The sequence below is a fragment of the Elephas maximus genome, chromosome X, assembly GCF_024166365.1.
Source record: "Elephas maximus indicus isolate mEleMax1 chromosome X, mEleMax1 primary haplotype, whole genome shotgun sequence".
Classification (NCBI taxonomy): Eukaryota; Metazoa; Chordata; class Mammalia; order Proboscidea; family Elephantidae; genus Elephas; species Elephas maximus.
The window spans coordinates 26627459-26649909 of record NC_064846.1 but is presented as its reverse complement, the minus strand read 5'-3'; the positions used below and the strand labels follow the sequence as shown (position 1 = coordinate 26649909).

At 50.8% G+C, this 22451-nt stretch overlaps 1 protein-coding gene across 1 annotated transcript; it reads left to right on the top strand.

Annotated features, from left to right (window-relative positions):
* Positions 1 to 982: 982 nt before the first annotated feature.
* On the top strand, positions 983 to 18664 carry SASH3 (SAM and SH3 domain containing 3). The gene is made up of 8 exons (XM_049872330.1): positions 983 to 1247; positions 10911 to 11006; positions 11739 to 11885; positions 13582 to 13723; positions 15663 to 15796; positions 15939 to 16148; positions 16296 to 16446; positions 16973 to 18664. The coding sequence occupies exons 1-8, from the start codon at positions 1191 to 1193 to the stop codon at positions 17161 to 17163; spliced, it is 1128 nt and encodes a 375-aa protein (XP_049728287.1). The 5' UTR covers positions 983 to 1190; the 3' UTR covers positions 17164 to 18664.
* The last annotated feature ends 3787 nt before the right edge of the window (positions 18665 to 22451 follow it).

Below are 22451 nucleotides of genomic sequence, written 5' to 3'. Positions count from 1 at the left end.
GTTGCCTGCAAATACTTTTCATCTGTTGTGGTGATGGCTGTGATGGTGAAAAGGTATGTGTGATGGCTGAGGGATGTAGATGGTAGGGGTGATCGCTCTAGTGATGCAGGCTGTAGGTGTGTTAATGGCAACAGGGGCGACTGCAGTGATGACGGCTGTAGGGCGATGGCTGAGAGGTTATGGCTGTAGTGATGGTGGCTATGGTGATGATGCCCAAGAAGTGATGGTTGTAGGGGTGAGGGTTGTAAGGATGAGAGTAGCAGTGGGAGTGCTTGACTATAGTGAGTCTCCATAAGGGCAATGGCTGTAAGCCTGATGGTTATAGGGGTTATGACTGTAGGGACGATGGCTGAGAGGTGTTGACTATAGAAGTGATTATTCTAGTGCTGATAGCTGCGGGTGTACTAGTGGCAGTGGGGATGGCTGTAGTAACAATAGCTGCAGGGGTGATGGCTGTAAGAGTGCTGGTAGCAGGGGTCATGGTTGTAGGGGTGATTGCTCTAGTGCTGATGGCTGTATGTGTGCTGATGGCAGTGGGGATGACTGCAGTAATGATGGCTGTAGAGGTAACGGTTGTAAGGTGATGGCTGTAGGAGTGAAGGTAGCAGTGGTGGTGATGGTTGTAGGGGAAATGACTGTACAGGTGATCACTGTAGAGGTAATGGTAGTAGTAGTGATAGCCGTGGTAGTGCTGCAAGGTAACCAGGGGCATTGACGCAACAGGCAGAAAGATGGTCCAACTTCTGGTTTTTGGATTCTAGTCAATGAGATCAAGGACTTGAGTAGGTCATATAAATCTAGTACATTGGCCACCTCCGGGGAGTCAGAGCAGAAGTACTAGTGGTGATTGACGTGAGGCGGCAGAGTAGGGACTTTTCTCTGATTGTTCAACCCAAGAGCTGTCTGCATCAGAATCTCTGGAGAATGAAGCTGGGACTTCCTTCCTCCCCAGGGGCCGGCAGGGGCTGCGATTGCTGTAAGACTAGGTCACGTGGCAGGGCTTCCTGTATGCCGCTGCCGCCGGGTGTCCATGGCCCGCACCCCCAAGCTGCCAGTGCAGCAGTCAGAGTGGCAGCCAGAGGTTCGGTCCATGCCGGACCCCTTGGACGGTGCTGGCCAGGCTGAGCAAGAGGCCTCTGCTTCTTGACACCTAGGAGAGCAGGGACGGAGTCTCACCAGGGCACAGGACCATGTTGCGCCGCAAGCCCTCCAACGCCAGCGAGAAGGAGCCCATGCAGAAGAGGAAGGTGAGGAGCATCTGTGGGAACTCACTTTTCCCTTTCCCCCTCAGCTCTTTCAACCCCATCCCCTCCAGGACCCAGACGTGGGAAAAGTCAAAGGCCATACGTCCGTCGAGTCTGTAGGTGAGGGCCATTCTACCAGAGGCCAATGAAACAGAGGCCCAAAGCTTACTAGACTAACAGAAGTCCAGAAGAGACTTAAAATTCTAGAGTAACAGGAGTTACAGAAGAGACTCTCCAGAGTCTAGAGTTAAGAGAATTGAACCCTACCATGGTGGGATGGGTAGAGACCTAAAATGAGAGGCTAGAATCTTAGACTAGAATTCAAGAATTACCAAATACGGCTCTTGAGTTGAATCCTGAGACTGCGCTTTATTCCCTCTCCCCTATGCTGATTTTCTGCCCCTTCTGCCAGAGCATGGCCATCTCACTCAAAGGGCCCCACCAGGTGCCCATCTTGGAGCCATGATGCTCTCAGGCCCCCGCCCTTTTGCCGTCGCCCAGACGCTGCCCATTTGGCTCAGCTCTATTGCTGCTCCCCAGCATCCCCACTGGAGAGGGAGCTACCCCAGCCTGCTGGCCCCAGGTGATTTCTCGACTCAGGAAAAGGGTCTCCAAACCTGCAGAAGGATGTGGGGCAGCATAAAGTTTCTTCCTAGGTGAGGAAAAATTGTTTGCCAAGAATGAGAAATGAAGCCGGTGAGGTGGTGAGTAGGAGTGAGGGTTGAAGAGGGGAAGTTCAGTGAGGCGACTTTAAAGGTCAGGAAAAAAGTAACTGTCGTGGAGTGCTCAGGTGTTCATCTTCTTGGGGCAGAGGTCAGACTAGAAGATTCCTTGAAGGCTCTGGCAGATCTAAGATTCCTAGACTTAATTGTATGATTTGATTCTAGGATTTTCCCAGGCCATCAACAAATATATCCTTCATATACAGCAGGATTCTAGAACCACCCAAAAGGAGGCCTGAACCACCGGGTTCAAAAAGCCCATCCCCAGGCCAAGGTCTGGGGCCTCCAGGCCCTCACTGTACCCTGCCAGTTTCCCCTGGAGCTCAGCCCAGGTGCCCTGTAGGGGAGCCCCCCTGTCGGGGAAGCAGCTCCCAGGTGGAGGCTGAGACAGCTGAGAGGCTGAGCCCCAGGGCACTGGGGTGTACATCCTGACCCCTCTCAGGGTCTGGGGTGGCTGCCATTTCCGGCAGTACTCTCCCCAACCCAGCTGCTTCTCTAAGGTTGCAGCGGAGGTGGGTGTGGGTGAGATTCATGAATCTTCACACGGGCTCTGTCACCCCTCCCCAGCGCTAGACCCAGCAGGCTTGCCATTGGCTGCCGCTCCTCCTTGAGTGAGCCAGCAAGCAAGCAAGCGAACAGGCCACTTCCCCTTACTCTCTGGCTGGTGGGGGGTGGGAAGCAGAGAGTGCTCTAAACACTGCTGGGCCCCAAACCACAGGGGAGCTGAGCTGGGGGAAAGAATCCGAGAAAGAGCTGACACTTTGACACTGGGACCCAGTGCCACCTCAGGCGGAGGTACCCAGGAGCACACAGAAGCCAGAAGTCCCCTTCTACTTTCCCAACATCGATAAATTACCCAGCTCCTGTGTTGGGAGGGTGGGTCTCTGGGATTTCCCCCGGGCCTCTCCCAGGAGAAACCAGGCCCTTGTTGCGTTCTGAGGTCCACGTCCAACCCTGTAGGGAAGATAACCCAGGCAAACCTCACACCACCTCATCCCACCCCAGCCGGAGCCAGGAAGAGTTTGCCTCCACACACTCTCAAACCCTCATGCCATGGAAATTGCCTTAGCCTGAGTGACCTTCCAGGCAGCTGAGCAGAGGCGCAAGCAGGCCCTCCGTGGTCATGGGGTTGGGACGGGGCACCTAATCCGGATCAGGAAGGACTGGGGAGGCCCCGGAGCAGGGGGCGAGCATGCCCTTTGGCTGATTTTTTGGGTACGTTTTGCTTCCTTCAAGGTCTCTCCCCAGCTGAGATTTCATAAGGTGGAAATAGCATCTTCCCAGGCCCAGAGACAGTGGGCCTAGCCCTATCATGGCTTGCACCGGTGACCTGGGCAAGTCCCTTCCCCTCAGAGCCTGGGGTGACATGGGGAGGGGAAAGTACACAGGCAAGAGAAACCTCTCTCCTGCCCCTGCTTCTCTTCCTGTGCCTGCCAAATGGAGAATGTGCTGGGCAGGGGGCAAGAAAGCTGAGCTGGAACCCTGCTGCTACCACTTTCTAGAGAGCTGTGGAACCTTGGACAGTTCATTTACTCTCTTCGGGTTTCAGTTTCCTCATCTCTGAAAAAGGGGCTAGCTCCTGATCTGCTCACCTCGGGAGGTTGTATGGCTGGCTTGGGACAACAAATATGAGAGGACTCTGTGGCCTGCATGCATGCCCACACAAAGGAGTGCATACTGACCCTCTGGGCAGGCTGGGAGCACACTGCAGAGAGGAACGAGCCATGGTTCTAGCCCTGAAGTTGAATAAACAAGTAGGTACTGGGTTTTTTTAATAGCACTAAGGAAACCCTGGTGGTATAGTGGTTAAGTGCTACGGCTGCTAACCAAAAGGCCGGCAGTTCAAACCCACCAGGCACTCCTTAGAAACCTATGGGGCAGTTCTACTCTGTCCTAGAGGGTTGCTATGAGTCGAAATTGACTTGATGGCAACGGGTTTGGTTTTTTTTTTTTTTTTTAATAGCACAAAGAACCACCACTGAGTGAGGGCTCCTCAGGAGGCAGGCACTGTGCTCTGCACTTTCTCTACCTCTTAGCTCGTTGACTCTTCATGACAACCTGAAGTCAGGGCAGGTACTGGTATTATCCTTATTTTACACCTAGGGCTCAGAGAGGTGAAGTGACTTGCCCAAGACCACAGAGCTAGTAAGCTGCAGAGCAGGGGTTCAAGACAAGATTTGTCTGACTCCAAGGTCTTAACACTTTCTCTCTCCACTCTCTTGTCACCTCAGTGATCTCAAAAGTTCTAGAAAAGTCTGAGGAGCATAAAAGACTCAACTCATCAGTGGGAGAGCTCTGTAGGGCAGATCCAGATGGCAGTGGAATGAGTGATCTTCCAGACAGCCAAGCAGAGGTGGGAGCAGGCCCTCCAGGATGGTGGGGCCTGGAGGGGGCACCTATCCTGGCTCACGAAGGATTAGGAGGCATACCCCTCGGCTGCCCTTTAGAAATGTTTTACCTCCTTCAAGGTCTTTCTACACTCCCTTTGGTCTGAATTCCCCCAAATGCTAGTGTTGGTGTGTAGGAAGCGAAAGAGATTTGTCCTGAGACTTGCCTCCCTTAAGGAAGGTCCTACCCCACCTCACCCCCACTTTCCATCACACACCAGACCTCCCACCAGGGGAAATGGAGAGGAATGCAGGCTTCTGTTACAGTGCTCAACTCTTCCCCCTTTTCCAGTCTTTTCTTGCCCTTGTCTTGCCCATTCCCACCACACTACTTTCCCCATGATTCCCTTCTTACAGCATCCCTTCAGCCAGGACACCCACCCCACCAGCATGCACTTAGTCTTGTCAGTAGCTCCCTATTGCCCACTGGGTAAGGCCCAAGATCCTTAGCATCACTGGCACAAGCTTTCATGGCCTACCTGGCCCCTGCTTACCTTTTCTGCTCCACCTGCCACCACTCCCATTGGCATACCCATCATTCCCTCACACGAGGAATGGCCCAACTCTCTCTTGTTCAGACCCTTCCACACTCCACCCGAAGAAACCCTGGTTCCCCTTCATGGCACAGCTCAAATGTGCCTCCTCCATGAAGCCCCCCTGAGCCCTTCCTCCTCCATGCTCTCACTTGCTGTCCTTGTACCTCTGTTCAAACGTCACCCACATTGGCACTGCACTCAACTCACTTCTATACGGTGGGCTACTTCCTGAGCTCTGAGGGGGTGTGAGCACAGCACCATGCACAGGCTTCCAGAAACACAGACCTGGGTTTGGACCCCTGCTCTTCCTGCTGATCATTTCTCTGAGACTCAGTCTTCTCAGCGATGAAGTGGGAATGGAACAAGGGGCTGTGTGAGCGGGTGCACCCTGAAGTGCTTAGCAGAGTTCCGGGTACGGGGGAGGTGTTTAACCCCCTCAGATTATCTTCCTGGGAATGCCATAACAAAGGACCACAGATTGGGTGGCTTAAAACAACAGAAATTTATTCTCTCACAGTTCTGGAGGCTAGAAGCCCAAATTCAGGGTGCTGGCAGGGCCATACTCTCTCTGAAGGCTCTAGGGAAGATTCTCCCTTGTCTCTTCCAGCTTCTGGTGGTCCCAGGAGTTCCTTGGCTTGTTACAACATAACTCGTCTCTGCCTCCTGGCCATCTTCCCTTTGCATCTGTCTGTGTCTGCATCTCTTCTTCTCTTTTTATAAGAACACCTGTCATATTGGATGGCACAGTGGTTAAGTGTGACAGCTACTAACCGAAAGGTTGGCCGCTGGAATCCACCAGGCGCTCCTTGGAAACCCTATGGGGCAGTTCTCTGTCCTATAGGGTCACTATGAGTCGGCATCTACTTGATGGCAATGGGTTGTGTGTGTGTGTGTGTGTGTGTGTGTGTGTGTGTGTGCGTGCGTGTGTGTTTTCCTATTCTGGTCTGATGTCCTGTTAACTAAGTACATCTTCAAAGACCCTATTTCCAAATAAGATCACATTCACAGGTACTGGAGGTTAAGACTTTTTTTTTTTGAGGTAAAATATATATAATATAAAATTTGCCATTTTAACCATTTTTAAGTGTACAATTCAGTGGCATTAATTCCGTTCATGATGTTTTGCAACCATCACCACTATTGAGCATGTCTTTTTGGGGGACACAAATCAATCCATAACAGCACTCATTTCTGGATTCCTCCCCCTACACATAGGCCAGTGCCGGCACCCAGAGGGTGCTGGGTGTATGACTGTTACACTGAAGTAGCTGAGCGGGGAGTTGGGGAGAGACCTGGAAGAACCAAGATTGCTTAGGGGGCAGGAGAAGAGGGTGCCAACCATGCAGCGTGAGACTCAAGGGCGTGTCAGGGGAGGCCGTCTGCAGGGGGCAGTGCCTTTTAAACTGGATTTGAAGAATGTTTTTTAGATTTACTATTTTTACTATAGTAATATGTATAAAAAAATTTTTTTAATATGTATGTATATGTGTGTGTGTGTGTGTATATGTATAGAATAATGAAAATATATAGGAGTCCCTGGGTGGTGCAGTTAAGTACTCCACTACTAGCCAAAAGGTTGACTGTTCAAATCCACCCAGAGGTGCCTCAGGAGGCAGTCCTGGTGATCTGTTTCCAAAAGGTCGCTACTCGGTCCCTTACTCCAAGGGTAGCCACTATCCTGCCTTCTAACAGCACACATTAGCTTTCGGCCTTTTTTATTTTTTAATTGTGCATTAGGCGAAAGTTTACAGAGCAAATTAGATTCCCATCTGCTAGTTTGTACATAAAGCGTTCCATGACACAGGTTTCATTCCCCGTAATGTGTCAGCACTCTCCCCATTTCCGCCCTGGGTTCCCCGTTGCCTTTCGTCTGGATTTTCTACCCCTTCCTGCCTTCTCATCTTTGCTTTTGGCCAAATGTTGCCCTTTTGATCTCATATAATTGATTGTTCTGAGGAGCACATTCCTCTCAGGTGTTATTGTTTTTTTTATTGGCCTGTCTACGGTTTGGCTGAAAGGTGGTCTCAAGGAGTGGCTTCGTTTCCAGTTCAGAAGGCTGTCTTAGGGCCATAGTCTTGGGGGTTACTCCAGTCTCTGTCAGCCTAGTAAGTCTGGCCTTTTTTGTGAATTTGATTTTTTGTTCTTCAGTTTTTCTCCTGCTGTGTCTGGGACCCTCTCTTAAGATCCCAGTCAGAGCTGTTGGTAGTGATAGCCGGGCACCATCTAGTTCTTCTGGCCTTGGGGTTGTGTAGGCTGTGGTTCATGCTGTCCATTAGTCTTTTGGACTAATTGCTCCCTTGAATCTTTGGTTTTCCTCACTCTTCTTTGCTCCAGATAGGAAGAGACCAGTAGTTGTATCTTAGACGACTAATTGAAAGCTTTTAAGACCCCAGACGCCACTCACCGAAGTAGGATGCAGAACATTGTCTTTATGAACTATGTTGTACCAATTGATATAGATGTCCCCCGAGTCTATGGTCCTTTGCTTTTGAGCCTAGGAACTTCATTCCACGAGGTGTTTGGTTGGTTTTGCCGTTTTTAAAACTTTACATGTGTGGAACCACATGATCTGTGCTCTTTTGTGGCTGGCCCCTTTGCTCAACATCCTATTTGTGAGACTCATCTGTATTGTGGGCGACAGTTGTACTAATCTCATTGCTGTGTACTGTTATATGATTGTACCATAATTAATTTATACATTCTACAGTTGATAGGCATCTGGGTTGTTTTCAGTTAAACTGGATTTTGAAGGAGGGGAGAAACCATGGTTGACAGAGGGAAGGGACAACTGTTCCAGGTGGGGAAATGCGCTGGTAAGAGCCTGGAGGTGGGTCACATGAAAGGCTAAGTTTAAACTCCCATCTGACAAGGGATAGTTATGTACCAGGCACTGTTCTAAGTGTTCTGTGTGTACCCACTCGTTTCATCCTCATGATACTCCTATGAGGTCGATGTTACTGCCTTTGTTTTACTGATGAGGAAACAGAAGCCCAGAGAAGTTAAATACCTTACTCAGATTTACACAGCTAGTAAATGGCAGAACCAAGATTTGAACTCTTGCCATCTGAAACCATGTGAAGAAACTGAGGTTCAGAGGGATTAGGTAACTCGCCTGAGGTCACACATCCCAGAGTTAAACACAGCAATGTAGCTCCATCCAAGAGACCCACATGCTCCCCTTAGAACATAGAAGAGGAGCCGACAGTGTATGTGACCTCTAAGAAGCCCTCACCCCAAAGGAAGTTCAGACAGAAACAAAAAGGGACTCCAGGATTTCAAGCTATCCTTGCATGGGGTCACTTCAGGGTCACTGAAAGGCACTTAGGACATTTGGGGCTGCCCCTGAGGTTGGAGGTCCAAAACCAAAAGCCAAACCCAGTGCGGTCAATTCCGACTCATAGCGACCCTGTACGACAGAGTAGAACTGCCCCATAGAGTTTCCAAGGAGCGCCTGGTGGATTCAAACTGCCGACCCTTTGGTTAGCAGCCGTAGCACTTAACCACTATGCCACCAGGGTTTCCTGAGGTTGGCAGTAGGCCCATTAAAAGGACACCCTGGCTGCCCCCTACCCTTAGTCATCCAAAGAGCCTGTGTAGCCTTTCCATCTCCCTGGGCTGAGAAGCGGCCAGCTGGGCTCAAGCCATAGCACCATCTCCATGGCCCCTTTGATTGTCCCCTCCTAATTTGTGGGAAAGCTGGTAATGAGGGGCCCTAAAACAGGATCCTGGGAGCCATAGGCCATTCCTCCCAGGCCCCAGGCTGCGGATTAATGACAGGAAAAAGCCAAGGGAAAAAGGCCCAATTAGAGGGTAGCCAGGAGGTGAGTTTACTCTTCCCCAACAAAGCCTACTTCCGGCTATATGCCTGCCCTCCAGCTTGCTTTCCAGGCTCACCCATCCCTGGGGCTTCACGGGTGACTCCCAACTTCCTGGTCTACAGAACAGTCTGAGGGGTGGTGGAGGGAAGGCCACAACAGCCCCATCAGTCTATAAAGAGCAGCCCAGCTTGCCCTCCTTGGCCTCAGGCCAGCCCAGTGCCCACCCTCTCTCTGTTCCCTCTTTTCCATGCAATAAGAGGAGGAAGTTATCCAGGCAGCTGCATCCTACCTATACAAGGGGAGGAAACAAGTAGAAGGTAGTGGAGAGAAGGGGAAAGAAAGGGAGAAAAAGAGGAAAGACTTATGGGAGGAGAAAACCAAGGAAGGAGCATGGAAGAGATGCGTGGGAACCAGAGCGGTCACCCCACGGTCAGGCTTACCCCTTCCTACCCCCATTCACAGCCCTTTTTCCCAGCTCCCCACTATAGTGCATAAGGGCTTTTCTGACTGAGGCCATAGGTGCCCCACCCATGAGTTCCTCGTGCTGGTAGTGTTGGCTTGGCCTGACCGCTAACCTAGTTATTGGTCAACTAACTTGCTGGGCCCTCTAGGAATGTGTGTCCCCTGAGCTCTGATAGCTGATTTGGCTTTAGTCAAGACCCACCGAGAGTACTAAACTGCTACACTGTAGTCCCCAGGAGTTGGGACCAATTGTCTGTATGTTGGGAGCAGGGTGGCAGGTGACATTGCCCCTGCCCCGGGGGCTTGTCATTGGACCCTTCCCTCCCCTTTAGTAGGAAAGAGGATGTGAAACTTTCAGCTTTATGTGGGTTTAGGGCTTCAGTTCCTCAAGCCCTTATCTCGGGTGTCTGCAGTCTATTCCACTGTATCTGTCTGGCCATCTGTGAACCCTGGTTCCTGTGTGTATCTTCTGGTCTTGACTGTTTATCTTGATACAGGCTCAGCCTCAACCTCTTGTGTCTAAAGCCTGCCCTCCTTACCTACCTTGCCCTGGTTTCCAGCTACTTTCTTGGCATGTGCGTGAATATACAGTTAACAAAGCACATTTCCTGAAAACAGTATCATCAACAAAACAATCGGTCATGCCCAAAAGTTTGAACACAGGAAAACACCAAGAGTAGCCACTCATCACAGTAGTGGCTAAGGTTAAAAGCTGAGATGAATAAAGAGAAGATGGTGATTTTCTTTTACTAAATTAAAAAAAAAAAAGCCCCAAGTCTTTGTGTCCCAAGTCTTTGGACACCTTCTGTGAATAAGCCTCTACTGTGCTATGAGTCGGAACAGGCACAGGTTTTTTTTTTTTTTTTAGTGCTATGAGTCGGAACAGGCACAGGTTTAGGTTTTTTAGTGGTTTACCAGTAAGTGTAATGCCAGGTCTTGCTGGCTTCTAGTGAAATTGCCATGCTCTTCTTGGGACACAGATTTATCAGACTGGAGGCCCCAGTATGTTTAGCCCTATCAATGATTGGAGACCATGCTCAGAGCATGCCAGAGCCACAGGGTTTGGGAGGGATTTACTCTTAGTTATGTAAAGGTAGGAGTCGCTGGGCAGTGAAACCGTTAACATGCTCAGCTGCTAACCAAAAGGTTGGAGTTTTGAGTCCACTCAGAGGCAGCTCAGAAGAAAGCCCTGGCAATCTACTTCCAAAAAATCAGTCATTAAAAACCTCATGGAGCACAGCTCTACTCTGACACACATGGGGTCACCATGAGTCGGAACTAACTCCACGGCAATTGGTGACTCGTATGTAAAGGTGATATTCTCGTATGTGCTGAGCCATGTCTTTAGTAATAGAAATATATTTACTCTGACTCATTTAGGCTTTCACTCTAGGGTTCCATGGTTATAAAAACCCAGATTCAGGTACTGGTGGAAATGTGGGCTTAGTCTGAGGCTTGGGCAGGAGCTTGGTCTATAGCCAGGGTCAGGGGCCCATTCAAGGCTGAAGAACAGCAGGAAGCCAGGTAGCTATAAGGACGTCTTGGTGCTTCACCTCATTTAGCTCTGTGCCCTCTGGCCACATGTGGCTCTGCCCAGCCCTGAGGTATGTGTGTGTGAGTGTGTGTGTGTGAGTGTGGGTGTGGATGTGGGTAGGTGGGTAGGTGGGTGATGGGAGGGACAAGAGCTTTCCTGGGGCAGCCATTTCAACGCCACTGATTTCAACACCTCTGCTTCTTCCAGCTCTCACTTCAGCGCTCCAGCAGCTTCAAGGATTTTGCCAAATCCAAGCCCAGCTCCCCCGTGGTGAGCGAGAAGGAATTTAATCTGGATGATAATGTGAGTTTCAGAACCTCCTTGGGGGACCTGGCTGCAGGCCCTGGATGGGGAAGTGAGTGGAGTGGTGGGGGGGTGGGAGGAGAAATGAAATCTTAGGACTGTTGGGACAAGGCCTCCCTGAACACAGAAGCCCACCTCTCCCGCCCACCAAGATGCTGGGCCCTAGGAGCTGACCTACATTCTTTCATGTTACAAATTAAAGAGGCCCCTGGCAGTGGATGGAGGCTGAGGACAGGGCTTGTTGTTGTTGTGTGCTGTCAAGTTGATTTTGACTCATAGCGACCCCATGTGACGGAGTAGAACTACTCCATAGGGCTTTCTTGGCTGTGACCACCAAGTCTTTCTCACATGGAGCCACTAAACAAAAAACCCACTGCCGTCGAGTCGATTCCGACTCATAGCGACCCTATAGGACAGAGTAGAACTGCCCCACAGGGTTTCCAAAGAGCGCCTGGCGGATTCGAACTGCCGACCCCTTTAGTTAGCAGCCGTAGCACTTAACCACTACGCCACCAGGAGCCACTAGGTGGGTTCAAACTGCCAACCTTTAGGTTAGCAGCTGAACACTTAACCATTGCAGACAGGACTAGCATTAAGGTATAAAGGAATGGGGGCCACTCATTCCCATCCCCTCTAGCCTCTGCTATGAACAGAAAGACCTCCTTCTGCCTCCAAGTTCTAGACCCAGGCAAGGCCACCAAGGTCCCTGGACCTCTCTCTTTGTTTCCATAGATTCCAGAAGATGACTCAAATGTCCCTACTCCGGAGGATGCGGGGAAGAGTAGCAAAAAGCTGGGGAAAAAGTGGAGGGCAGTGATTTCAAGAACCATGAACAGGAAGATGGGCAAGATGATGGTGAAGGCCCTATCGGAGGAGATGGTGAGGCCTGGGGGGCAGGGGCGGGGTGGGGGGGGTAGGAGATAGGCACCATTCTGGCAGGATGTGAACGTGGCCACCTTGACAGCCACTGCTCAGGTATGACACCTGAAAACCCTATTAAATACAAGAAGGAAGGTCACATGGCGGGGGAGTTCACACTTTGCTGTGGACATCAAAACAGGGCACAGTCCTGAGGGGGCAGGACTCTGGCTGGAAGGGGTGGGGTTTGAGGAGAGATCAAAGTCTGGAGAACAAAAGCTTCCTGGGAAGGCAGGCATGAGGGGAGGGGCTGCTGAGAGGGAGATGAGATTGCCTGAGGCCAATTCATCCACCAAAAAGTTTTGCTTGGAGCTAGTTCCTGGGATTGAGAGGGCCTGACCTGAAGAGAATCCCTGTGCGAGAAAGGAGAGAGCCTGGTTTCTGTCCAGGGAGAAAGGGTGGCACAGACATAGCTGTCGGGCAGGCATATCCCAAGTAGCTTCAAATCCCACAGTGAGTCTGGTGTGCTTGTGGCTCTTTTAGAAGACATTGAGGCCGTGGTGTGCTGGAGCTGGCTCATACCAGCTCCTACCAGCTCTTGAGAGCCATTGGTCAAATTTTCAGGAATTTTGTGAGCCAGTTGTTAAACACAACCGTTATGAAAAATTAAAATTATATATACACACAATTAAACTAATTATATTAAAAATTAAGATAATAAGTACTCAAAACTCATCACTTCCTAATTCTTGTACTACATGTCTTATCATCTACGCTCTTGAGAGAAACCCTGGTGGCACAGTGGTTAAGAGCTACAGCTGCTAACCTAAAGGTCAGCAATTCAAGTCCACCGGGCGCTCCTTGGAAATCCCATGGGGTAGTCCTATTCTGTTCTAAAAGGTCGCTTTGAGTCGGCATTGACTCAACAGTGACAGATTTTTTTATGCTCTTGAGGTTATTTGCATCCATAGTATCTGTGTGATGGAAACACTCTATAATGATGCGCGCTGCGCGTCTCTTCCCACCTCCTCCTTCAGTGTCATCACAATGGGAGCGTGACATAGGCCATGGTGGGGAGTATTTACAATTGGAAATTGGCAAACGCTACAAATCAGGCCTTTGTAGAGAGCCAGTTGTTCAGAGTTCCCAACACACCACTGCACTGAGGTACGTCGACGTCGAGGGGGTAGGAGCAATGAATTCTGGAGTCAGACCAACTTGGTTGTGGAGTCCTGAGCTACCGCTTACTGCTGATCAACCTTAGGAATTTAGTCCTCCTCTATATAAACTCAGGACAAGCATAGCACTTACCTTAGAGTGTCACTGTGACGATGAAATGAAATGACAGGCATACACATTGTTAGGAGCACGGCCGAAAATAGTTCCTCTCCAGCACCACTGTCTGCGTGGCTGCTCTAGCACCAGCCCTGAGTCCAGGCTCTGCCATCAGGACCTTTTCTGCCTGAGCACTAGCACTTTAAGCCGACAAAGAACATTCATTCACACAGTACCCAGGCTGAGCCTCATGCCATAAGATAGGCAGGGCAGGGACTCTCGTTCCATTTTACAGAAGAAACTAGGGATCAGAGAGTAGCATACAGCACTGAGCCAGGCCCCAGCTCCTCCACGAGCCTGGGCCCTTTTCTCTGCACTTGGGGCTGCCCCATGTGCCCCCAGCCCAGGCTGCTCAAGACTTCTGCTTCCCCTTCCCCTGCAGGGAGACCCTCTGGAGGAGGGCTCAGCCTCCCCGACATCTCCAGACTGCGGCCTGGACAGCCCCGGGCCAGAGAAGATGGCTCTGGCCTTTTCTGAGCAGGAGGACCGAGATCCCTCCATACTGAGCCGCGAGGCATCCACGAGTGAGTAAGGGGTTCAGGGGACTCCTGCTGGTCTAGAGGAAAGGACTGGGTTAGGCCCATTCAGGTGGGCTCTCTGGGAGAGGGGTAAGAGAAAAATGAACCTTTACTCTTTGCTCACTGGGAACCTTCCCAGTCCTCTTCATGTTCAACCTTCACAACAACCCCATGGGGCTGGTACTATTATTATCCCCACTTTATTGGTAGGGAAACTGAGGCTCAGGGACGTTAAGTGGCTTCCCCAAGGTGACCCAGCAGGTGAGTGGCAGAGCCGAGACTTGAACTCAGTTCTGCCCTAGAGAAGCTTCTACTTGCTGTCCCCAGGCCCTGCATGGGCCCAAGGGCAGAGGAAGAGCCTCATTGCCCTCTTGGACTAGGCCATCCCCACCCATTTCCTTCCAGGGGGAGCTAGAGGCTACAGCTCCCTGACCCTCTGACATCCTGGGCTGAGGGTGGGAGTGGGGCCTCCAGCTGTGAAGACTCAGCCTCTTGGACCTCAGACCTTGGTTTGCGGGGCTGAAGGTGCCACTTGGCATGTTCTAGAAGTCATCGGGGCTGGACACGAGGCTCCAGCAGCCCTGCCTGGAGGAGAGCTTTGGGCCCTGGGCTGCGGCCCTTTAGGGGTACTGTCTTTCTCACCTCTCAAGGCCTGGCCTGTGATCGCATTCCAAGTTCACTGCTCTTTCTCTGGCTCCACGAACTCCTCCCTGCCCCCCTGAAAGCCACTTAAAATGCCCCTCATCCTGTCCTTCCCAAGGAGAAAGAGCCCATCTGAGTTTCCATGTGACATTGTGCCTAAACACTGAGTCTTTTCAAGCAAAGGAAGTAAAATGTTAATGCAGAGTGTGGCTTCTTGGGTGGAAGGAGCACTGAAGTGGGTGTCAGGAGGCCTGGAGTCTAATGGACACAGTGCTGCCAATTACAAGGCGAGAGGCCTTGGGCAGGTCACTTTGCCTGTCTGGCCTCAGTTTTCCTCATCTGTTCACTGGGGTGTTGGCCCAGTTGGTTTCCGGAGGCCCTCCCAATTTGCCCATTCTTTGGTCTGTGAGCTGTTTGTCCTGTTGTCGACTATTTCCATGTCTGAGGCCCTAGAGGTGAAGCTGTGCTCCCATAGGGCAGCCGAGGGGATGGGTCAGAACCAGTGGCATCTCTAGGGAGGTGCAGGGGATGCAGACTGCACTGGGTAACACTGTCAGAGGGGGTGACACAAAAAGGAATATCTATAAAGATATCCCTGTAGTTAGTTACAACAACAAAAACATTTTTCATAAGCCCAGCTTACGTGTATCAATATACCTACCAGGCTAAAATTCTATGCTCATTTACTTTTTGAGCCTTCTAATATAGGGTCGCTATGAGTCGGAATTGACTCCATCGCAATGGGTTGGGTTTGGTTTGGTTTTAATGCACTCCAGTCAGAGCTGTCATTGTTACCCAATTACAATGACACTTCGAATCACGTGGTTTTGTCTGCACCTGCTATAAGCAAGCGCTGCTGTTTTCATTGTTGCCGGTGTTTTTTATAGTCACTGACTTCATCAAATTTTCTGGTGTTTTAGCTACAATATTGTGGTAATTAATATTTGTGAACTTGTATCAATAACTTTTTTGTAAATGAAGTAGCAATTAAAGGTAAAGAAGGGGTGATGTATGGGGATTACGATTTACAAGTAACATTAGTCCAAAAAACATGACTAAGGATTCTGGATGGTCTGGTATGGGAGGAGGTCCATGGGGGAGGGGTGACACCATGAGTTACCTCATTGGGTGATACAAACCCTAGCGACGCCACTGGTCAGGACCCCTTCCACAGCACGAGACTTGCCAGAGCTCAGCTTTCTTCCGGAGCATGTGTCCTTGGGATTTCTAGCCAGACCCCCTGGGAGGCACCTGCTGGGCACTGAATCAAAGACAACCCTCCTCCCTGCCCCATCTCCTACAGGCAGTGAGCTCTGCAGCCCCAGCTTCGGGGAGGACCCGCCTGCCCCCCAGTACACAGGGCCCTTCTGCGGCCGGGCACGCGTCCACACCGACTTCACCCCCAGCCCCTACGACCATGACTCGCTGAAACTGCAGGTAAGGTTGGCCTCTGGGCCTCTCCTGAGCCTGGCAGGCTGAGCCCAGAAAGGAGACCAGACGGAGCAGGGCAGGACAGTGTCGGCAGAGGCCAGGGGAGCACCCGTCCTCTCTCAGACCCTGCTCTCCTCTCCCCGCACAGAAAGGAGATGTGATTCAGATCATCGAAAAGCCACCTGTGGGCACGTGGCTGGGCCTGCTCAATGGTAGGCTGGGCTCCTTCAAGTTCATCTACGTGGACGTGCTGCCTGAGGAAGCCATGGGGCCTGCCCGCCCGAGCCGCCGGCAGAGCAAGGGCAAGAGGCCCAAGCCTAAGACCCTGCACGAGCTGCTAGAACGCATCGGCCTGGAGGTGCGAGCTCAGGATGGCCTCCCCGGGGCCCTGGAAGCCAGTACCAAGGGAGGCCAACTTGCCTCAGGGATGGGGGCCCAGGGACGTCAGCTGTGCAAGCCCCTCAGCAGGGGTGGGTGTAAGTAGTGGCCTCTCTTCTGCCTACAGGAGCACACGTCCACCCTGCTGCTCAATGGCTACCAAACACTGGAGGACTTCAAAGAGCTTCGAGAAACACACCTCAATGAGCTGAATATCGTGGACCCACAGCACCGGGCCAAGCTGCTCACGGCGGCCGAGCTGCTACTGGATTATGACAGTGAGTGGGCCCGGGAGCGGGCCGTGGGCACGGGTGCCGCTGCTATTCTCTGCCCCCAGACTGCACCCCGCGGTGGGGCTCTCCTGTGGTGGCGAGGCACTTGCTCCACTTCAACTTCAGCCTCAGAGATGCTTTGTGGAGCAGAGGGCTTTAGGGATTATCAGTTCCAGCCCTGCTTTGATCAAAGGGAACACATAAGGCCAGAGAAGGCAAGGCATGTACTCAAAGCAGCAAAGCTAAGTAATAACAGAACCAGGATTCAAGCCCAGGTTTCCTGGCTCCTAGCTTAGTGCTGATGACCTTTGGACTCCTGGGCCATGGAAGTGACCTGGAAACCACCCCAACTTGCTTCCAAGCAGTTGTGGGGAGAAGGGCAGGGGCGGTGGTGGGTGTCCAGGAGAGAGACTGCCAACAGTGGGCTTCCCAGCATCCCCACCCCCACACAGGGGCTCCCCAAGGCTTTCGACCCCCCCAGCTAAGGACCAAGCCCCCCTATATTCTGTCTCTCCTCCCTTGCCCCTGGCAGCGGGCAGCGAGGAGGCGGAAGAGGGCGCTGAGAGCAGCCAGGACCCAGCGGTGTACATAGCGTCAGAACCCAAGGTGGACATCCCACGAGACTCGGGCTGCTTCGAGGGCTCAGAGAGCGGTCGTGATGAAGCAGAGCTGGCGGTCACCGAGGAGCAGCTGCACGGCCTTTCCTTGGCCGCGACATCTTGAGGTGGAGGCAGCAGCGCAGGCCAAGGCTGGGCCCGAGCTGCAAGGGCCACGGGGATGGGCCTGGCCTCCTGTGATGGCCTGGGCCCTGAGGATTGACTCCAAGCCTAGCCCTGCTTCCCAAGGGGCGCTAGGGCTGCAGAGGCCCGGCCTAGGCCTTACAGCCTCTGTTGAGTGGATGAGGGGCCACCTGAGGGCACACTGCACTGCCAGGAGCTCTCTCTTCACCAGCTACTGATAACAAAGCCCCTCCTGGCACCGTCCACTCCCCAGCCACAGCCATGACTACATCAAGTGGGGCGCCGAGGGACTACCCCCATGTCCCTCACCATCAAGGCGTCCAAACCCTCCTCACTCCTGTCGCACTGCTCCTGAAAAGGGGGCCAAGTCAGTGTTTTGGGTCAGTCTCAAAACACAGGGGAAGATGGCTATCGAGAAGGACTTGAATTTATCATGGGTAAATCCGGATTTCTCCAAATAAGGTTTGAAGAAAGCCATGTGTGACCACTCTCCTACTTAACTTTCTTAGAGGTTTGACCACTAAATCACTATGTGAGTTGAGCTGAGTGCCTCTGGGCTTAGGACTGATGAGTTGGAATGGAGAGTCTCTGAGGGCCTTGCCAGCTTGTGACATTAAATGTCTGCTCTCCTGTTACCTGTGGCCCAGGACACCAGTGGGGTTTATTGAGGGGCTGGAGGAGCCTGTGGCTCCCAAATGAAATGGCTCCTCCTGCTCACCCATTCCATACTCCCCCCTGCCCACTAACTGAGGCCATGCTGCAACTCCCCCAGCTTGAAACCATGCTTATACCTCAGACAGTGCCTATCCTCCTCTTCCATTCCTGGTCCCCTCAAGTGTGACTTCCCCCCAGGTTGATAGCAGATGCTCAGACCTGTCTTCTAAGGACAGAGCTGCCCCTTTGCACCAGATGCAGATCTGGGCCTAGACTTGGCCACTTGTGTGGGTCCTTAACAAGCAAAGAAAGCACTAAGCTTGACATTGGAGAGCCCACTACCCCAATTTTACTTTGCTAAAGGTTTTGGTGTACCCTGAGCTCCAGAAAGGAGCCCTGGTGGAGCAGTGGTTAAGAGCTCGGCTGCTAATCAAGAGGTTGGCAGTTCAAATCCACCAGCTGCTCCTTGGAAACCCTATGGGGCAGTTCTACTCTATCCTATAGGGTCACTATGAGCCAGAATCGACTCGACGGCAACGGATTTTGAGCTCCAGAAGGGGAGGGAGATTATCTGTTGGTGGGGACCCCCTTGACCCCAATACCAAGTCTTTCCCCTGAGTTCCCAAAGTATCCCTTCCCCAGTGTCCAGCCAGCCTGCAGACAAACAGTGTCCGCTACATCTAGGACTGCCTGCTTAGTGGACACACTTCTTGACCTATTACCAGGGACTTCAGTAAAAGCTAGCTTTGGGAAAGGGCTTGAGTGTAAATATGAGGTGGGTGGTGGAGGGAGAGAGGTTAGTACCAATAAAGTACATAGGTAGAACTGAATTATTGTCTCCAGTTATCTTCCTAATGGAGAGAGGTTGGGAGGGACAAACCAGTCTCCTTCAAAGCTGGCCTTCAGCAAAATGTTTCTCCATTGTCCTTTCAGGCCCATTTTCCCCTCCCTCAAGATGCTGAGTCCTTGACCCTGCTAACCAAAAGCTCCAGTTTGAAGCCCTTGCTGGCTCTGCCCATCCCTCTAACCAGCCCTCCTCAGAACAGGGCTCTGGCTCCTGTGGCCCCAAGGTCTGGCTGAGATCTGAGAGTAGAGGTCACTAATTCCCTCTTCCCATAATTGTTCATTTTAACAAGAGCCCTGAAGACCTTAACCCCAGTGAGGAAGGGCCTGCAATGGAGGCCTGCCCAGGGTCCAAGGGGAGACTTAGGTTCAGCAGGGGCTTTCCTCTGAGGCTGCCTTTTCCTGGGCCTCACCCTATGCCCACTGAAGCTACACCATCTCCTGGGAGGTGCCATGGAGACAAAGACGTCTAGCTTCCTTTATTTGCCGGCATTATCTGCACTTGTTGCTAGCTGCTGTCGAGTCAGCCCCAACTCATGCCAACCCCATGCACAACAGAAGAAAATGCTGCTTGGTTCTTCATCCCCAAGATCAGTTGTAGATTGGGCTATTGTGATCCACAGGGTTTGCACTGGCTGATTTTCAGAAGTAGATCACCAGTCCATCTTAGACTGTTAGATCCACTGAAACCTGTTCAGCATCAGAGCAATACGCAAACCTTCACTGACACATAGGCAGTGGCTGCACGTGAGGTGCACTGGCCGGGAATCAAACCCAGGTCTCCCTTATGGAAGGTGGGAATTCTACCACTGAACTTGCTGTAGAGCGGACTCCGACTCATGATAACCCCGTGTGTGTCAGAGGAGAACTGTGCTCCATAGGGTTTTCAATGGCTGGGTTTTCAGAAGCAGATCACCAGGATTTTCTTCTGAGGTGCCTCTGGGTGGATTTGAACCTCCAACCTTTCCATTAGTGGCCAAGCACGTTAACAGTTTGTACCACCAAAGGACTCCCATCACCCGAGCGAGCTGCCACTAGAGTGAGGGAAGGCAACTCTGCTCCCAGGCCTTACTCCTTAGCTGTACTTATCCCACTGTCCTTAGAGACTGTGAGGATCAAGAAAATGGAGAATAAAAGTGCAATTCTCATCAAATAAAGAAGGGAGCCCAAACAGCCTCAACTCCCAAATGCCACTGAATAACTGCCATCATTTAGTGAGCACTGACTGTAAAAAAAAAAAAAAAAAGACATAACCATACATTATCTCACATAATTCACATTGGACCCCTGTGAGGTAGGCACTACCATCATCCCAGTTTACAGAGGAGAAAAGGAGAAAACTGAGGCTGAGAGATTAAAGAAGTTGACTAGGAAGTCACAGAGTGCGGAGTCTGCCTGACTTCAGAGTCAAGGCTATCAAGCTCTATACTAAATGGCTTCTCAAAAGGCCTCATGTGACAAGCTTTCAAAGGCACAATCTGACCCTCTGTAATGTTTAGACCCTGTGACCCAGCCATTCTCCTTCTAGGATTTGATCTACAGAAATAGTCACACAAGGCTACAAAGATATATGGGCAAAGATATTCATGACGGTTTTGTCTATACTAGTAAACAACTGGAAACAAGGCAAATAAGGAATTAAATACATTAGGCTGGGTTCTCTAGTGAAACGAAACCAGTGAAGCGTGTACGTATATATATATATATATATATATATACATATACAGAGAGAGAGAGAGAAATTTATCTCAAGGAAGTGGCTCACACGGTTGTAGAGGCTGACAAGCCCCAAGTCCATGGGTCAGGCGTCAAGCTGGAGCTTCTTTGACTCACATAGCTGCAGAGGCTGATGAATCCCGAGCTCAGCAGGCAATACGGCTGGCAGCTGGCTCAACTCCAAAGAACCAAAGGTCAGATGATGGTGAGCTGGACGCAGGATCCAGCGCAAGTGAGCGACCTTTGCCAAAACATCCATATATATATTGGATGCAGGCCACACCCCCAAGAAAATTCCCCTTACAACTGATTGGCTGATCACATCATATCACATCATGGAGGATGACTCCATCGTTACATAACAGCCAAATTACATCATTACATAACTGCCTCACCACTGAGAATCATGGCTCAGTCAAGTTGACATACAACCTTAACCATCACAGGGTTCATTCATACAATACCATGCAGCCATTAAAAATGGTGTAGAAAAAGATTTAGTGACATGGGGAAAATCTTCGTGTTTTTTATTCTTTAAAATGTTAAGATTATACAAATACTGTACAAATATTCTTGTTGTAAAAGAATTTCATGCTATATCAAGGGGAAAAGCAAATACTAAAATATGACTTATATGGTGATTTCATTTTTATTTAAGAAAAAAAAAACATATACACAGAAAAAAGACTGAGAGGCTGTGCGCCAAATGGTTAACAACAGTGATCTGGTGAGGGAGTGGATAGGGTTAGGGGAAGTAACGGAGAGAAATGTTCACTTTCTATATTTTTGTTTTATTTGAATTTTTAAAGTATTATTACCTTTATATCTATAAAAAGGAACAATATTTCAATTAAAAAAATTAAAGCAAATAAGGCCCAAGCCACTGGCCTACCATTTGGGGTAACAGCAAAGCCACTATCCTGCTGGGTACCTTTTGGCCGGGGCTTCTGGAAAGATAGTGGGGAGAAGGATAATGCCCAAAGTGCTTAAAATCCACACACGCCAGAGGAGATTCCTATACCTTTTAAAATCCCCACGTAACGCCTATCTAAAGAATACTGGTGGTGCAGTGATTAGAGCTCAGCTTCCAACTGAAAGGTCGGTGGTTCAAACTCACCAGCCTCTCTACGGGAGAAAGACGTGGCAATCTGCTTCTGTAAAGATTTACAGCCTTGGAAACAAACCCTATGGGGCAGTTCTACCCTGTCCTAAAAGGTTGCTATGAGTTGGAATCAGCTCCACGGCAGCAGGTTTGGTTAATGTCTATTAGCTCTCAGCTGAGGAAAGGAAAATAATCAGATAAAGAGGAATGACTGAGAAAAAGATGTTCTGGAAATCTCCCCTGTCCTGGGGGATAAGAGTATCTAAGGGCTTGTGGGTAGGGGATAAATACAGGCTTAAATTAGTTTGTTGTGCAAGGGCACCAAAATCACAGGGCTTTGGGAGGGGCAGTGAGAAGGGGCAACAAGGATTGTAAACCACAGGCCAGGCCTTGAGAGGTGAGAAAGACAGTACCCCTACAGGGCCGCAGCCCAGGGCCCAAAGCTCTCCTCCAGGCAGGGCTGCTGGAGCCTCGTGTCCAGCCCCGATGACTTCTAGAACATGCCAAGTGGCACCTTCAGCCCCGCAAACCAAGGTCTGAGGTCCAAGAGGCTGAGTCTTCACAGCTGGAGGCCCCACTCCCACCCTCAGCCCAGGATGTCAGAGGGTCAGGGAGCTGTAGCCTCTAGCTCCCCCTGGAAGGAAATGGGTGGGGATGGCCTAGTCCAAGAGGGCAATGAGGCTCTTCCTCTGCCCTTGGGCCCATGCAGGGCCTGGGGACAGCAAGTAGAAGCTTCTCTAGGGCAGAACTGAGTTCAAGTCTCGACTCTGCCACTCACCAGCTGCGTCACCTTGGGGAAGCCACTTAACCTCCTTGAGCCTTAGTTTCCACATTGATAAGTTGGGGATAATTGTACCAGCTCCATGGGAGTGCTTTGAAGATTTAATGAAATAGCGTATATAAAGCACTTAGCATACTGCCCAGCACATAATAAATGTTCAGTGAATGATTGCATG

Coding starts and splice junctions, on each gene's coding strand:
- SASH3 (XM_049872330.1), top strand. CDS start 1,191: ATGTTGCGCCGCAAGCCCTCCAACGCCAGCGAGAAGGAGCCCATGCAG. Junction 11,007..11,738: donor AATTTAATCTGGATGATAAT/GTGAGTTTCAGA, acceptor TTGTTTCCATAG/ATTCCAGAAGATGACTCAAA. Junction 15,797..15,938: donor ATGACTCGCTGAAACTGCAG/GTAAGGTTGGCC, acceptor CTCCCCGCACAG/AAAGGAGATGTGATTCAGAT.